General features: G+C 43.8%; 1 protein-coding gene and 1 non-coding gene across 2 annotated transcripts; both read left to right on the top strand.

The window, feature by feature from the left end:
* Positions 1-2537: 2537 nt before the first annotated feature.
* PPIC (peptidylprolyl isomerase C) lies at positions 2538-15871 on the top strand. Its single transcript, XM_003920654.4, has 5 exons — positions 2538-2741; positions 9840-9953; positions 10389-10482; positions 13224-13408; positions 15201-15871. Exons 1-5 carry the CDS (start codon positions 2625-2627, stop codon positions 15327-15329), a joined length of 639 nt encoding a protein of 212 aa, XP_003920703.2. The 5' UTR covers positions 2538-2624; the 3' UTR covers positions 15330-15871.
* Positions 15872-17959: 2088 nt separating this feature from the next.
* On the top strand, positions 17960-18085 carry LOC120365810 (U4atac minor spliceosomal RNA). Its single transcript, XR_005580660.1, has one exon. It is a non-coding gene; the product is annotated as a U4atac minor spliceosomal RNA (small nuclear RNA).
* Positions 18086-18240: the final 155 nt, after the last annotated feature.

The raw sequence follows: 18240 nt of genomic DNA on the forward strand, positions 1-18240 counted from the left end.
AAGAAGAAATAAAACTGTCACTATTCATAGATGACATAATTGTCTATGGAGAAAATCCCAAACAACACATAAATTATTAGAATTAATATTTTTAAAAGATTGGTATAGACAAGGTTAATATATAAAATTAATTTTACTACAATATATAACAATAGCATAAAAAAACAAACACTTAGAAATCAAACTAATAAAATACACATAAGGCCTCTGGGCAGAAAGCTATAAAACCTTATTAAGAGAAACTAAAGAAGACCTAAATATGCTATGTTCATGAATTAGAAGGCTCAATATTGTGAATTTGTGAAGTCTTCAATGGTCTACAGATGCAATGCAATCCCCATCAAAATCTCAGTGTGTAGAAACTGACATGCTGATTCTCAAGTTATATGGACATGGAAATGGTCACGAACAGCCAAGAATTTGTTGAACAAAGCTAAGAGGGCGTGTACTACTGAATATGAAGAGTTATTATAAAGCTATTTTAATGAAGACAGTGTAGTATTGGCACAAAGACAAATAGACCAAAGGGGCAGATACAAACACACCTATGCATACATGGGCACTTGCTCTATGACAGAAGAACACTGTGGAGTGACGAGGTAAAGGGGAGGCTTTTCAATAAACTGTACTGAAGTAAATGAATATTCATTAAAAAATGAATTTGCTCTCTACCTTGTATTAGCCACCAAAAGTTATATGCAAAAATATAGATGAATTTCACAAAAATTTAAGCAAAAGAAATACATACTGTAATACCCCAGTTTCAAATAAAAGTAAAACAAAATTAAACTTTAGTGCAAGAAAAGTCAAGATTGCAGTTAATTTGGGGAGAAAAGAGTGTTATTAACTGGCACTTTTTAAGAGAATAAGGAGTTTCTAGGGAGCTGGGAAAGATTTCATTTCTTTGCCTAGAGGATGAGATGGTGGTGGTATAAGTAGTTGGACACATTCATTCATTCAACAAATAGTTATTGAGAGATCACTATATATCAGGTATTGCACTGGGTCTGGGGTCATCAAAGGGAATAAAGATAGGCATGATCCCTGCTCTGACTGTTTACCTCTGATAGCAGACAGACGAAAACAGTTAATGAACTCAGATAAATATATACAATCACCTCATAGGGTACATGCTCTGAGAGATACCCTTGCCTTGCTACACAAGGGGGACTCTTTCTTTATTGGGGGTGAGGATGAAGAGGAAAGCCATTAGGTCCTTCACTAGACTGAATCATAAAAATAGTTCAGAATTGCATTTTTCCTTTTCTCCATCCCTAAAAAGTAGTGGTTACTACTTTTATGTCTAATGGTTCCAATGTCATTTTAGATCTACACTTAGTTACACCTAGGAATCCCGTCTGACACTTAGAAATCCCATCTGTTAATCTGAGGAAAATCTTAGCTGGAAAGTAATGGCACCAGCCCCCTTAAAATGGCACCCATGTGCGAATGCCACTAATTTTTAGTTAATTTTAGGACTGTTACTCTAAAATCAAAAAGTTCTGAAATTCTAATTTAAAAAGCAATGAGTTTGAAAATAACTCTATGTTATAAAATACTTATATGCTCATTGTACAACAATCGGGAAATCAGAAAACTGCAAAAAAATCCTCAAAAATCCATAATTATATAAATAGCTATCAATTTTATCTATAGCTACTGTTGGGGTACATCTCTTTCAATATTTAAATACCTTGATATATTTATTTTCACAGTTAAGAATTTCTATGTAGTTTTACAATCTGTTTTCCATTAAAAAAATATAAGAACTTATTTCCCCAGTCATTAAATAATCTTCCTAAACGTAATCCTTAAGTTTGTAAAAATTCCATCCTACAGATATACTTAAAAGTCAGTTTGTTTCCCCGGCAAAGAATCCTACACGACCATGGTTCTGGGCCTGTGTCTAAGTGCTGCCTTGTCAACAGTGAAAGATCACAGAATCAGCCTCCAAATAAAGTACTTAAAGCCAATGTAAAAGTTTTTCCAAGGCAAAGGGGGACTGTGAATCCAGCAATTGCCAATGTTCCCCAGACGTGAAACATCTCAATGAGAGGCCATTGTTTTAGTGCAAGAGCTCCACGCGTCTAGCGGTGCCAAAGTTCTGCTAAGCGTCCGAAACCCAGCAAAAGGTACCGCCGGGCCTTTGGAAGTCGGCGGCTGCGGCAGAGGCTGCTCCCAGGGCGGCAGCAGTCCAATCCCGACCGGGTGCAGAGTTCCCAGTCCCGCGGAGCGCTAGGCGCCGAGCGGACGCCGAGGCCCGAGAGTCGCGGTCTTCCCGTCCAGGTTTGGTCCGCGCCTGCACGGTGAATCCCAGGAGGTGCTCCCAGCCGAGCCCGCTGCGCCTGGCGTTGCGCCTGGGCACCCTGGGCTCCCCCAGGGAATCCTTAGGCGCGGCGGCCGACCCCGGGCTGCGCCCTCTGGGCGCGCCCCTCCGAGTCCCAAGTTCGGGTCGTGAGGGTCAACTTGGGAGGAACGCGCCCCGGGTCCCCGCCCTTCCTCGACTGCCCCATCCCCATCCCCCGCAACCGGGAGCGCGCAGGCGCAGCGGTCCGGGAGTCCCGCCAGCGGTCCCGGAACCAGCGGTCACGCCCGTGCGGGTGGCGCCGCTGCCACCGCTCACCATGGCCCCGGGTCTCCGGCTGCTGCTACCGGTCGTGCTTTGCGTGGGGTTCGGCGCGCTCGTGTCTTCTTCGGGAGCCGGAGGCTTCCGCAAGCGAGGACCCTCGGTGACGGCCAAGGTGACCGAGAGCGGCGGGCAGCAACTTCCCCCGTGGCGGGAGGGGGCCTGGGGGCGCCTTGGACACTGCGGCTCGGTTTCAGGGCGGGCGAGGAGGAGGCGTCCCGGGCGCAGCGGGACGGGAGGCGGCCGCGGGGCTGGGCGGGAGGGGGCTGCGGACGTGCGGGGTGGCGGCGCTCCCGGGGAGGCCCTGGGGGGCTCTGGGCTGAGGCCAGCCGGTCCCCGCCGCCCGCTGCCTGGACTTCTTGTCCCGGGTCGAGGGTCCGAGGGGAGCAGCCTGGGGGTAGGAGAGGCTTCCGGAACCGGCGGGCCGGTTCTCCAGGAAGGAGACTGCCCAAGTACTTCCTTCGGCGTGGCCCGGGCTCGGGAGCGGAGCGAGAGGAATGCGGGAAGGGTGGGGGACGGGACCCACGCGGGAGAGGCGCTCGGAGCCCAGGGCTTGCAGCCGCCCGCCCCGCTGTCCTCGGGCGGGGAAGAGCTGGGCTCCACGCCGGCCGCGGGGTTTCGGGCAGGCGTCAAAGCGCCTCGCTCAAATGAGGGGCTGTGTCCCGCCTGTTTTGGTGAACCGTCGTCCTCTCCCGGGAAGGGGAGGTGCGCCTTCAACTTCGGCGGGCGGGCGGCGCCGGCTGTGGGCTGTGCTAGGCCGGGCGAACGCAGCACCTGTACACCGGGGGCGGCCTCCGCGGCGGGGACGCGGGCGGGCGGGGGGCTGCCAGAAAGTGCGTCTCCAGGGCTACCTCGTGCTTAACTCCGCTTCGGTTCTTCTTTCAGCATATTTAACCAAGGGGAGACGATAGTGGGAGAGCGCAGGGAGAGGGAGGGGATAATTTGGTGCCCATGATCAGCACTTGTAGAAAAACCGCCGGCAATAGTGTCTTGGAAACTGAAGCCGGAAGGGCGGGGTGCAGCTGAAAGTGGTCCTAATCAGTCGGGTTTGTCCGTGGAAAAGACTAATCACCTAGTAGAATGCTTACATCCTCTACCGCAGACGCCACCTGAGGCCGGGGAGGACCGGGGTGGGAAGGAGGAGGTCCAGCTCAGCATTTGATGTCGCATAAAAAGCCATGCCACGCTGTGGGCGGGGTTGATAAACAGCCTGATGGTTTTGAGAAGCTCTGATCTTATTCCCAGCCTCTTGATCTTGTAGGTATATCTAATTTTGGGAAATGGTTTGTGCAAGGCCACAGAGCCGAACGGGGTCTCTTGGGATAAAGCCATAAACATAAAATTTGCACAATTATGAAATGTTGGAGGAAATAAACTTTAATATAGATTATGTGACATTTTTAATACCTGAAAAATGAGAAAAACCAGCGCAGGGATGACTTAGGAGGTAAAGGGAACTGCATGTGCGAAAGTCCTCAAACAGGAGACCCCTCCCTGCATCCAGAGCCTGTGGAGAGGACGGTGGTGTGCCTTCAGCACAGGATGAGAGGTGACTTGAGAGGAGGTTGGCGGGGTGAGCAGCAGCGGGATCACACAGGGCCTTAGAGGCTGCAGGTAGGCATGCGGGTATTGAGGCAATTATTCTTAACATTTGAAGTCTTATTCTGCAGTCAGAGCCACTGAAGGGTTTTAAGCCTGAGAATGGCATAATCTGAATATATGCTCTTGAGAAATTTCTGTGGTCACTCAGTGGAGAGTGAACTGGGATGTCATTCAGGGCACCATGCCAGAGTCCAGATGGTGGCTTGGATTAGGGTGGTAATCGTTGAAATGAGGAGCAAGGGAAGGACTTGGAATAGATTTTGGAGGTATAACTAACAGGAGTTGCTGACGGTTTACAAGTGGGTGAAGGAGAGGGAATAGGATTGCCAAATAAAATACAGGATGCCCAGTTAGAGGTGAATTTCAGATTAAGAACGAATAAATTTTTCTAGTGTAAGTATGTCCCCTGCAATATTTAGGAACAAGTTTCACTTGGGAAACTTTTTAAACCTACTGATGCAGAGACCCACCCCAGAACAAGTCAATCACAATCTGTATGGGTGGGGCTCAGTATGCTATCTTTTAGAAGCTTTCAGATGATTCTGGTGTGCAGCCAGCGTGGACTGGGAACCACTGGAAGACAGAGCCAAGAGAAGAGGAAGCTGGTGGCTGCAGGAAGGGAAGAGTTAGAGTATCCTAACCCCTTGTCTATGATACTGTCACTGAGGGGAATTAGCATGTACCCTACTCTCAGAATTGTTGCTTAACATGTCTTTTTCTCCCTACCAAATTTGTCATTAAGTTCTAAAAGCTAATTGTGTAGGTGCATATTAAACAGTTTCTGCTCTGTTAAATTACTTTTTCATGAACTTTTAAAGACAACTAAATCTATTGGAAAATGATGTTACAAATAATTTCTCTTGAGTGCAGACAAGTACATTAACTGGTGCTTGCTCTAGTGTAATGTTTTCCCCAGCAGTGTTTTCGTTTACCTCTGATTTCATTTAAAAGTAGGAATCTGTAAATAAGCGAGGTGTGATGTACTATTGTGCCCACATGGCTCATTAGTGGCACTGACTTCGCCCATAGATCCTGCTGCTGGGCCAGCCTGGCAGCTTTCTGCCCCAGCCATAGAGGCTCAGGTGGGGACTCTGGCTCGTTGGGCTCCAAATCCACAGAATTAGGTTTGCTGACCTATATTTTTGAACCAATGCCATGGGATCTGTGCAGGGTCCGGCTCCGGGAGTGTAGGTACTGGGAGTGTAATGTCACCATCCTTCCAGCTGCACACATATTACAGCTTGCAAGCGCATTAGCATGTAGTGGCCAGGAGGCTGTGGCTAGATGGCCGTGGACAAGTGATTGAATGTCTATGGCTCCGTTTCTTCCTCTGTCAAATGGAGACAGAAATATCTGGGAGAGCTTTGCATATTAGTTGTGCTAAAGCAGATGTCTTAGTCCATTTGTGTTGCTATAAAGGAATACTTGAGGCTGGGTAATTTATGAAGAAAAAAAGTTTAGCTCACGGTTCTGCTGGCTGGAAGGTTCAAGATTGGGCATCTGGTGACAGCCTCAGGGTGCTTCCACTCATGGTGGAAGGTGACAGGAAGCAGGCATGTGGGTGAGAGAGGGGGCTGACGGGGGTGATGTCACCTTCCTTTAAAAAACAGCTCTTATGGGAACTAACAGAGTGAGAACTCACTCACTGCTGAGACAGCAGCAGGCCATTCATGAGGGATCTACACCCATGATCCACACACCTCGCATTAGGCCCCACCTCCAACATTGGGATCAAATATTCAAACCATAGCAGCAGGTAAAGCACATAGTCCATAGTCCCTGATTTCAGAAGTCACTTGTTAGTATTATTTGTGTTTATCTTCTTAATCCTACTGTGACAGTGCAGACCTGAAAGGAATCATCATTTATTTTACAGATGAAGAGAGGGAGTTCAGAGTTTAATTAATTTGCTGAGGCTTCCATGGCCGTTGAGTGGTGGAGCTGTGTTTGAGAACAGTTTCTTTGACATCACAGCTCATGTACTGGGTGTACTCCTAAGTTACTTTGGAAATGGAATCAGGATTAATTTCACAGGGGTTTGGGTCAGGCTGTGTGAATGCCTCCTCCCTCTCTACCTCCTCCCACCTCCAATGTTGCATCATTTTCAAATGACTTTCAAGGGCAACTTTGAGGAAAAAAGCAAGTGACTGAGGTGCCCAGCCCCAAGGTCTAGCATGAATACAAGTATCACCTTTTCCAGGAAGCCCACCCTGATCTCCACAGATAATCCCCACCCCTTGCCATGACACTTTATCTATACTTGTCTTATAAAACCTGAATTCTCATTATATTATAGTATTCATGTATGTGTTTTCTGTTGGACTAAGCTCCTTGAGGGTAAGAGCTTTGTAGTCCCACCCCACCCCTGGCCCAGCACTGGGCCTTGTTTCCCAGAGGCACTCAGCAACATCAGAGATGAATCCAGTGGTGAGAGGGTTTAAAGTGAGAGAGTCTGCTGCCAGCTGCCTCGCCTCCTGCCTAGGAATGTGTGTATCCAGGTCCTCCTTGAGTATCATTTGACATTGAACCATTTAACATTTCCTGACTGCCTCCTTCTGTTGACCTTTAGCTGGGGAACCAAAAACACTGTTTCTACCCCTTAAGTTTCCCTGGCTAGACTGGGAGAGCCCTATTAATGATAAACCAGTTTAGCTAGAGGCAGCCTTGAAATTCTGGCTCTCACACTTAGAGTAGGGAAACCTTGCTAAACAACTTAACCTCTCTCATTTCCACTTTTCTCATTTGTAAATTAGTGATAACAGTTCCTATCCCACCTTTCCCAGGTGTGGTGAGCACTAATTATATAAGATGATATGGGTTACACACACCGAGACCAACACTAAGTCACGTTTGTTTCCTTCCCTCTTCCTTCCTGCTCCTCCTCCAGTGTTTGCCCCTTTGTTTAAATGCCTCTCCTGGTCAGGCACTGTGGCTCATGCCTGTAATCCCAGCACTTTGGGAGGCCAAGGTGGGTGGATCACTTAAGGTCAGGAGTTCAAGACTAGCCTGGCCAATATGGCAAAAGCCCGTCTCTACTAAAACTACCAAAGTTAGCTGGGCATGGTGGTGCACACTTGTAATCCCAGCTACTCAGGAGGCTGAGGCGGCAGAGCGGGTTAAACCCGAGAGGCAGAGGTTGCAGTGAGCCAAGATTGTGCCATTGCACTCCAGCCTAGGTGACAGAGCGAGATTCTGTCTCAGTAAATAAATAAGTGCGTGCCTTTCCCATCTCCCTTGTGCATTCCCTCCGCTACCACCCAGTGCAGGCCATTATGACCTTATTCTTGAACTAGTGTGAGAGCCTCCAGATTCTCTCGCTCCCCGTTTAAGTAACATTCCCGGAGCCTCACTTGGCCTGATTCTTCTCTTCTCTCTGCTGTCTAACGAAACTCGTGCTTAGGCCGGCATCTCTCCTCTGCCTTCTGAAACTGATGGGCAGCTTCTTTCCTGACCCCGACTCACCCTCACCCCTAGTCGTCGTCAGAAGGACAGCTTTGCTTCTCTGCACACAGGCCACATTTCCTGCCTAGGTGTGATGGCTCCAGAAAGAAGTCTGCCAGGCAGGGCTCACCCCTATCCTTGTTGGGGAGGTGGCTCCCCTCCTCCCAGACCCGCCTCCCTTAAGTCTTCCTCCTCAGCTGCATCGTTCCTGGGCATACAGTGTTTTAGAGGCACTTGTCACACCCTGCCCTGTACTGTGGTTATGGGCTTGCCTAGCCTATCTCTTTATGTTAAACTGCTTTAGGACACAGACTCTCTTATACAGTTAGTGACCTCAATACATTGCCTTCTACATGGACCTTGCATAAATACCTGTTGACAAACTAAGATTTGATTTTATCCTTTCCATTAGAGTTGGGAAAACCTGCTTTTTGTTCTTTTGCTCACTCATGAAGCTGAAGGATATTTCAATCTGGGTCTGGGGGGGGAAATCACAATATGTGCTAGACTGTGTGTAAAAAAAAATGTGATTTTTGCTGAAGAGTTATGCTGGGTGACAGGTATGTCTTCTTCATCTGCTCATGCTGCTCTCTCAGATCGTACTCCCTTCCTTTCTAAACATTCACAGGCTTTGTTTTCTGTTCTTTATTTTAAAAGTCTGAAAGGCCCTTCTAGTGTCTTATACGATGTTTATTTAAGGTTGCCTCTCTGACTGGCTTCTGGTGCTGCTTTGTTATTGCTGGTTATTGAATTTACACCTTGGCTTGCAAATCCCTTTGGGGAACAACTTCTCTTGTAAGCCAGCTCTGCACTGAGCAGGCTCACGCATGTGTTGAAGCAGCTTCCTATCCCAAGCCATGCTGAATTGCACTACTTTAATGCATTGCCCCATCTCAAGGGCAGGGCCTTTTATGCATTCTATAACACTCCCCTATAGAAATAATAATAAAAGTTCTGCTGCTTTGGCCATGTAGAAATTGTAAAATGCCACATGGAACACTAAATATCACATCACCCTGTGACTGACATCCTGATGTATTGGCAGAAGTTGTTGTCTTGAACTAAAGCTTGACAGTCTTTACATAGTGATTTTTCTAAACTATAAGACATCTTTTTTCTTTGACAACCCTTCTTATATTTTTTAAAGCCATCTGTTGAATGTCTTTTTTACCCATTCAAACAGTAAATTGGTTCATATAATCTAAACTCACTAATAGAATGCCCTTCGACTTTGTGGCCTTTTCAAGCGTTCTATTTCAGAATCGTCTTAGCACAGTGATTTGTGAAGCAAAACGCATATAATTTTGTTTCAGATGAGACAGTTAAAAAACAAGTCCAAGAGAACTTTTAAGGTTTTACCTGCAAAAAGGGGATTCACACTCCCTTCTGACCATGTGTTTTCTTTTTTTCTGTTCTAAAATGTTGGGTTAGGGAAAGCCAATTTTACTTGGGTAACTTGTGAACAGGTGGACTAAATTCAGTGTCTGAGTTTACAAGGTGATGCCTTTGTCAGGACCCAAGCTTAATGTTTGCTGTCCTTTGGAAAGCTAGGGACCTGGTGCTTTACTGTGCTTGGACTGAGTGGCAGGCCTTTGAAGGCCCGATGAAACACTGCTGTGTTTCATCATTTTCACCATCTCCTGGATGGCAGACATCTATTGAGAACTCATTGCAAATTTGAGACTGTTTGAAATTACAAAAAAATAAATTTGGATGGTTAGGCTGTTTCCTCACAAACTTTTTTTTTTCTCCTGCCAAGATTAGACAGCATTATTTTCTAAGAGAGCAACATTTTCCACTCTAATCTTTATCCTTAAAGCTGGGAAATGGGAAGTAGCAGCAGTGTTTGTCTGGGGTATGGGAAAAGAAGAATTATTGAAGACTTCATTGGCCAACCCTGACAGGGTTGAGCCAGCCTTTAAACTCAATACCTGGTACAGTGCCTGGCCCATAAGTGGTGCTTAATAATGTTTGCTGAATGAATATTTGTGAGTGAAATGCACCCATGCAATAGTTTTAGAGTACCTTTAATTGACATCATGCTCCTTTATAAAATACTGATGGGCAGGACTTTTGTAGTGGACCAATTCTCAGATTTTAATTTTGACTTACTTTGTATTCGTGATTTTCGACCTTATAACCTTCCACTCTGCCTTTCAACTGCACACAGGTCTTCTTTGATGTGAGGATTGGAGACAAAGATGTTGGCAGAATTGTGATTGGCCTCTTTGGAAAAGTTGTGCCCAAGACAGTGGAAAATTTTGTTGCTCTAGCAACAGGAGAGGTATCTCTCAGTTTTATTTCCTTTCAACTGGATGTTCTTTCTTTTAAGCCAAATATGAAGATGTCATCTGGAAAATAAGTATTAAATTAGTATGTCAGATGAACCTTACCACATTTTACTTTATTTTCCAGTAAAATCTGTATTATTTGGGCACTCCATGCCCTCAGGCTTCTGGAAATTGGGAGAAAATAATCATCAAGTAAAAATACAGTTTGCTCTCTTTTAATTTATTCACAGTAATACTTTGCTTACATAACATATTTATTTTTTGGTCAGCTAATGATAAATTCCTCTCAGTAAACCATAGCTGGAGTATAATTAAATTCTATAGATATTTTATTTAATTTTCTCAGTTTGTCCTTTCCAGATAAACACTGAGTTTGTCTTTCAGTATGGCTTCTATTACTTGTTACTCAACTGAAATCATCTCTTTAGAAAGGATATGGATATAAAGGAAGCATGTTTCATCGTGTCATCAAGGATTTCATGATTCAAGGAGGCGACATCACTGCTGGAGATGGCACTGGTGGTAATGTCTTTGCATTTCTCTTTTCCCATTTACCAAATCAAAATCTAAGATGAAGCCAGTATATGAACCCAGTCCATTGAAATCCAGAGCTAAGGAACACAGTTGTAAAGACGACTCTACCTCTTTAAGAAGGATGGAGTTTGGGCGACTCATGTAGCAGCATCTTGGCAGGTATGAGGGAGGCGTCCTCATTTTAAGCAGGATTGTTTTGGTGTGTATTGTCTTTCCATAATTGAGATGTATTCATTTGGCAGGATATTTTGCAATTATTAAAATGCCAGACTACTAGTAGCCATACAGAAAAATGTCTGCTGTAGGAAGGAAAAGGTGTGGAACCTGAAGCTGCATTCCCCTGGGATGGCAGCCCGCTGCAGAGGCTGGCGTGGCAGGAGGGTGACACTGGAGTTAGCAGCAGAGTCTCAGCGCACTTTCCTCCTTCTTTCAAGTCTTTCATCATATTGACGAAACAGCTGAAAACAAGTCCAAGAGAACTTTTAAGGTTTAACCTGCAAAAAAGTAATTCATACTTCTGGCTGTGTGTTTTATTTTTTGTGTTCTAAAATGTTGGGTTAGAGAAAGCAAATTCTACTTGGGTAACTTGGGAACAGGAGGACTGAATCCAGTGTCTGAGTTTACAGGGTGGTGGCTTTGTCAGGACCCAAGCTTACTATTTGCTGTCCTTTGGACAAAGGTGGGAACCAGTAATTTTTTAAAGTTAAAGCAATAGCTGAGTTGTCAACATTGTAATGGAAACTAACTCTTAGTTGGAGTTCAATAAATTATAAATAGTTAAACTTATAGAGTTTCAAATCTCCTTCAGTTTATTATTTCTCATGGAGGATTATAGCTATCCAGTTCCATGTACTGTTTTCCCTCAGAAGCATAATGAGTTCTTTTCTTAAACATACACTATATAATTCCAAACAATTTAAATTTACTTTAGATTCAAGATTTTTCACTCAGCAAATACTGGTTTGGATGGATATTTATTGTCCATTTTAAAGCAACAGGCCATTTTCAACCACTATTTCTAATTTGATGTTTATTGCAATGGTTTGTTTATGGGGAAAAAAAATGGCTGCTATTAAGTGTTTTGATTTGCCAGGCGCTTTGGGAAGATTACTTTTAGTTCTTGCAAAAATGCTGTGGGGTATGGGGATGTGGACTGGAGGGAAGAAGGCATTCACGTTATCCTAGGCAATGGGATTTGCTGAGGACGCTGGTGGATCTCAGTGGAAAACCCTGCCACGCTGGTACCCATGCCCTCAGTGCTGGCATCCCACCTTCCTGCCATAGGAATCCTGCCTAGCTTGAATGGTGACTGAGCTTCACTCTGCCCTCTTTTTGCTAACATTTTTTTTTCTTACTACCTTCCCTGCCCAGTATGTGTCTTATGTTAAAATTCTCTGAATTTTGGATAGACGATGTTTGGGGCCATTTAAATACAACCTAGGCCCCTCTGTAGGAGCGCCGTCTTATGAGGCCAATTCAAGTATCACTAACCAGCCAGTTATAAATTGCTTGCCTGTGATATCCACTTCTGGGCTTTTTTTTTTTTTTTTTTTTTTTTTTTTTTTTTTTTTTTTAAGACAGAGTCTCACACTGTCACCCAGGCTGGAGTGCAATTCCACAATCTTGGCTCACTACAACCTCTGTCTCCTGGGTTCAAGCAATTCTCCTACCTCAGCCTCCCAAGTAGAAGGGATTGCAGACGTCTGCCACCTCGCCCGGCTAATTTTTGTATTTTTAGTAGAGACGGGGTTTCCCATGTTGGCCAGACTTGTTTCAAACTCCTGATCTCAGATGATCCGCCCGCCTCAGCCTCCCAAAGTGCTGGGATTACAGGTGTGAGCCACCATGCCCGGCTACTTCTGGGCTTTCTAACTGAAATCAGAATTTTGAAGTTAGCAACCGATAGATAAGGGGGCCCTACCGAAGGGGAGATGGGCCTGGCAGACCCTTGAGGTGTTGGAGGATGGTCAGATCCTTCTCATGGTCTGTGGAAAAATGTCTTTCACTCTGCCTGCTGCTTTGCCAGAACTCCAGACCTCATGCCTTGCTTTGGTTCTCCTGTTCAAGGTTGACCACTGGGTGCTCCTAATTGCCATCATCCTCTGTGTCCTGATGGGTCCTGAAGATGCTGTGACCAACAGCTTCCAGATCAGCTGCTATTGTTCTCAGTGCTGAGGCAAGAAAAAGCACCAGCTCTCGAGTCAGAAAGTCAGATGCTCAAATTCTGCTTCGCTATTTTCAAGTTTTGTAACCTCGGTATCCTGTTGTAAAATAGGATGGAGAATGCCTACTCCTCAGGGTTGTTATGAGAATTCGCTGTGGGTGTATATTGAATAGTTGGTGCATCCTGGTTAGGTGCTAAGTAACAACCATTCCTGGATAAGTAACAGGACTGTCCTGAGCTTTGAGGCTCAGGAAACAGGTACAGAGCCACTAGGATAGCTTGTACACCTTTCCCTCTGGCTTTAGGATGTTTTCCTGCCCTTCAGTTTCTTCACACTTCAAAGTGAAATCATGGACCTGCTTGATCAAAGTTTGGCTCTTGGTTTGAGGTCAGACAGTATCCCGCCATCCTGTGCTTTCTTTGTTCATTTTAGGCCCCAGGGCCCTGTTTCCTTAAGGAGTTAATGATATTCCCTCCTTCCCTTCTCTATGTTTGAACATGTTTTCCCCATCCCTACCTTCCTGTTGGAAGACATCTGTTGACTCTGCTCCTTGTTTTGTCTCAGGTGTGAGCATCTATGGTGAGACGTTTCCAGATGAGAACTTCAAGCTGAAGCACTATGGCATTGGGTGGGTCAGCATGGCCAACGCTGGGCCTGACACCAACGGCTCTCAGTTCTTCATCACCTTGACCAAGCCCACCTGGTTGGACGGAAAACATGTGGTATTTGGAAAAGTCATTGATGGGATGGTAAATTGATACATGTTTTCCCTTTCAAAGCTTTATATTTTTAATGAGAGTACTTTCAGTGATTTATTTTGATCTTAAAATATGCTTGTTGGAGATCCATTATATAGCTGACTGGCCTCTTCAAAGGTTAATAAATTATATATGGTATGACATTTTAATTCTTAGGGTCATTGGTGCAGCAGCTAGGGACCTGACAAGGAGAAATTAAGTACTTAAGTTGATTTATTTTACTACTTTCTATAAATGTAAAGCCCTTTTTAATGGAACCAATCTATACCAGGACCCCATATATACATACAATGGAATATTATTCAGTCTTCAAAAGGAAGGAAATTCTGAGGACATTATGTTAAGTGAAATAAACCAGTTGTAGGAAGACAAATACTATATGATTCCATTTATATGAAGTTTCTAAAATGGTCACATTGATAGAAACAGAAAGTAGAATGGTAGTTGCCAGGGGCTGGGAATAGAGGTAAATGGGATGTTGTATTTAATAGGTATAGGGTTTCAGTTTTGCAGGATGAAAAATTCTGGAGATTGGTTGCACAACAATGTAAATATACTCAACACCACTGTACTGTGAACTTATAAATGAGTAAGATGACAAATTTTATGTTATATGTTTCTTACCAGAATTAAAAATAAAATTGTTAAAAACAAAGCAAAACAAAACAACTCCAGAATCCTATGTGGTTCAGCTCAGACACCTAGGTCACATTCACAGAGACACAGTACAGCAACCAAAAATTACTGAAGAGAATTTGAATCTATACTGTTGGTTCTCAAAGAATGTCAAAGCAGTCCAATTCACAACCCATAGGAACACTTCCTAAAATCCTCATTCTCTCTCTTTCTCAGTATTTCTGCCTCACAGCTGACTGAAGTAGCTCTTTCATCTCCTAAACTGGCTACTGTGAAATCTGCCTGACCCAGGCCTGGACCATCCTTGTCTCCCTTGCCCTCTTCCATATTGTATTTTGTTTGTTTCCATGTGACTTGTTCTGCTCCCTCATCCAAATGTAAATAAGCCAATCTTGCTCACTGCAGTTCTTCCACAACTACCTGCTTTTCTGATTCTACTTAACACAAGTTTGGGAACTGAGCTGGTAGCCTCTGCACTGTTTGGGAAACCCACCAAAAACCTACTTTCTTGGTCCGTAACCAGAGCTAACCTCCTTCAGTGTGAAATACAGTTCTGTTGGGCTTGTGAAGCCTTCCAGGGTAGAGAAAGGTGTCTTCACAGCACTGTGAGGACTTGGGGTTACATTAGTCTTAGGCTTAACTTATAGGTTAATGGCTTGGGTCACCTTTAAAATGGACAAACTTAGAAGTAGGTCCACTTCTGGATCTGCCTTCTGGCCCATTTTATCATGTCCATACCTATCATAGGATGGAACTGAAAGTGACTCAGACTCCATGTTAACTCTTACACTGGCTTATAGCAGGTGAATGGAAATGCCTTTCATTAGAGCTGGGTGTTTACAAAAATCTTTTTTTTTTTTTTTTTTTTTAGAATATAAAATGCTTATTTAAAGATAAGTGAGGAAATAATACCAGTGTGGTCTCTTGAGTAAGAAGGTCATGGATGTATTTTATTATGTGATGTATATATTTTCTGAATGTTCTAAGTTTTCCACAGTTAGCAAGCATGGTCTTAGTAGTCAAAAAAGAAAAAAAAAAAAAAGAAAAAAACATTCCCACTTACACTTTTGGAGTTGGCTCTGGTTTAACCTTTAGATTGCTATAGCTGCTGGTCAGAATTAAAACACATCTGCTTTTCTCTCACCAGACAGTGGTACACTCCATAGAGCTCCAAGCAACTGATGGGCATGACCGTCCACTCACCAACTGCTCAATCGTCAACAGTGGCAAGATAGACGTGAAAACACCTTTTGTGGTTGAGGTTGCTGACTGGTGACACAACTGGCAGAAAACAGACACACTTTGGCAGGAGTATGTGTGTGTGTCTGCTGTGTGTCTTTCAATTCTTTGGTTTGTTTGTTTGTTTACTTTCTTTTAATTTGCTACCCCAGATCATAGAGAAGTTATGAAAGTCAAACCCTCAGCCTTTAGTGTGCTTGAATTTTAGTAAACCCCCTGCTTAGGGACTTTGAACCGAAATATATCCCCTCAAGTGGTGCTATTTTTAAACTGGAAAAACTTTGAATTGGCTATTTTTTTAATGCAATAATATTTTTTCTGAATTCATTATGATCCCTCTGTTGGGTAATGCTAAAGATTTGTCTGAAACAGATGAGGATATGTTTATTATTTTGTATCCAAGTAGAAATTCAGATAAGGGAAATTTGACTAGTATAATCTGAGATATGTCATAGGGATTTCTTCCTGATAAAAAGGTGCTTTGGTGTTCTTTATATTAAATGCTTTTTATATAGACTAACTCTTTCTGCAATACTTTTTTAAAAAATAAAGTTCTTTAAAAAAATAAATATACAAAAATACACTCTCTAGCATTAATAGTGAACAAATTAGGAAGATTTTATAAATCAAACTACAAACACAATTAGATAACTCAAGTTATGTTCATCCACATCTCATATGCTTAAGCTGATTTTTCACTTATTGTTATTCAGTGTAACATTTTTAGAAAGTTATCTTGAGTCCAATTGCAATAGGAATATTTTTTGTTACTTTCATAAGGGGATTAAGACTGAGGCTATAAAGCCTGGGTATGGTGGCTCATGCCTGTAATCCCAGCACTTTGGGAGGCTGAGACAGGAGAACTGCTTGAGCCCAGGAGTTTGAGACTAGCCTGGGCAACATAGTGAGACCCTGTCTCTACAAAAAAATAAAATTAGCTGGTTATGTTGGTGTACATCTGTAGTTCCACATACTCAGGAGGCTGAGGTGGGAGGATCAGTTGAGTCTAGGAGTTCAAGGCTGCAGTGAGCTGTGATTGCACCAGGCAACAGAGTGAGACCCTGTCTCAAACAACAACAACAAATCACTCAAGCTGTATTTAAACTAGATGAGGCCAGGTGTGGTGGCACATATCTGTAGTCCCAGCTACTGAAGAGGCTGAGGTGGGATGAGTGCTTGTACCCAGGAATTTGGGGCTATAGTGAGCTATACTGATTGCGTATCTGTACTAAGTTTGGCATCAATATGGTGACCACCAGGCCAGGCACGGTGGCTCACGCCTATAATCCCAGTACTTTGGGAGGCCGAGGCGGGTGGATCACGAGGTCAAGAGATCGAGACCATCCTGGTCAACATGGTGAAACCCTGTCTCTACTAAAAATTCAAAACATTAGCTGGGCATGGTGGCGCGTGCCTGTAGTCTCAGCTACTTGGGAGGCTGAGGCAGGAGAATTGCTTGAACCCAGGAGGCGGAGGTTGCAGTGAGCTGAGATCACGCCACTGCACTCCAGCCTGGGTAACAAGAGCAAAACTCCATCTCAAAAAAAAAAAAAAAAAAAAAATTTGTGATCACAAGGGAGCATGGGACCACCAGGTTGCCTAAGGAGGGAACTGGTTCAGGTTGGAAACAAAGCCGGTCAAAACTTCTTCTGTGCTGTTCTGTAGTGGGATCATACCTGTGAATTACCACCGCACTCTAGCCTGGGCAACATAGCAAGACCCTATCTTTAAGAAAAAAAAAAAAAAACGGGAAAGTGAAATTCTACTAGGTCCTTGTTATAACATACCTGGCTATAACAGTGTGCTTGATTTCTGTTCAGATGGGAAGTGTTGTCTGTTAGAAAACAGTGCCATTGCTTCTCCTCCAGGACTCATGCAGTGAGGATCCAAAAGAATCTATCTCAAGTTGTTTTCTAAGAAAATAGCATCCATGAGAAATGAATTGAGTATTCCTACTGCTGATTCATAAATTGCTACAATACTCTTGGAGAGCAATTTGTTAATTTTTTTTCAACAAATATTTATTGAGTGTCTTTGATCTGCTGGGTGCCAGTTTGACTTTTGGGGATACAATAATGGACAGAAAAGGGCCTCATGGGGCTTACAGTCTAGTGGGGAAGACAGAATAAACAAGGAAACAAATAAAAAGGGTGAATTCTGTTAAAAAAAAAAAAATATATATATATATATATATATATGCCCATATCTGCTGGAGAGGCTGGGAGAGAAGCATCATGGAAGAGGAAGGCCTCTTGGGCCTCTTGAGGGATGGCATTTGTGCTAAGGCCAGAAGGAAGGGTAGGAAGCGGTAAGAAGGGCCTTCCAGGAGGGAGGAAGAAAAAATATGAAGGTCCCATGATAAGGATGAGTGAATTCCAGGGCAGAAGAGAAAGCCAGTGTGTTAGGGCCTGGTGCACAAAGGGAAGCAGAATGGGGGCGTGGTCAGAGGTAAGGCTGAGACTGGACCAATTTGGGCCTGGATGCCAGGGTTTTGGTCATGGTACAGAGGAAAGTTATCTGAAGTCAGTGAAGGGTATGATGTTATGATCTGCATCTAAGAAATACTATTTTATCTGCTATAAGGAGAATTCATATGGGGTGGGGGAGGGGGTAAAAGTGAAAGCAGTCCTTATCAGGAAACTCAAACATTCATATCCTTGGAATTTCTCGCTCCTGGGATTGGGGTTGTGCTACTGTCCAATGAGCGCATAGTGAGGGCAGTACTGCTAATGCCTAAACAGCACGCTCGCATCAACTAAAGCTCTGCTTTACGTTGGTGCAATTTTTGGAAAAAAACGAAAACCCGTTAAAAAAAAAAGAAAGAAAGAAAGTGATCTGAAATGGTAAGGGACATCAGTGTTTCAGTTAGCCCAGCATTTAGTCTGCTTGTTCTGGTGATAGCTGCCCATTTTTTTTTTCTTTTGAGAAATCACATCCTATCCTTCCCT

The sequence above is a fragment of the Saimiri boliviensis genome, chromosome 1 (assembly GCF_048565385.1).
Source record: "Saimiri boliviensis isolate mSaiBol1 chromosome 1, mSaiBol1.pri, whole genome shotgun sequence".
Lineage (NCBI taxonomy): Eukaryota > Metazoa > Chordata > Mammalia > Primates > Cebidae > Saimiri > Saimiri boliviensis.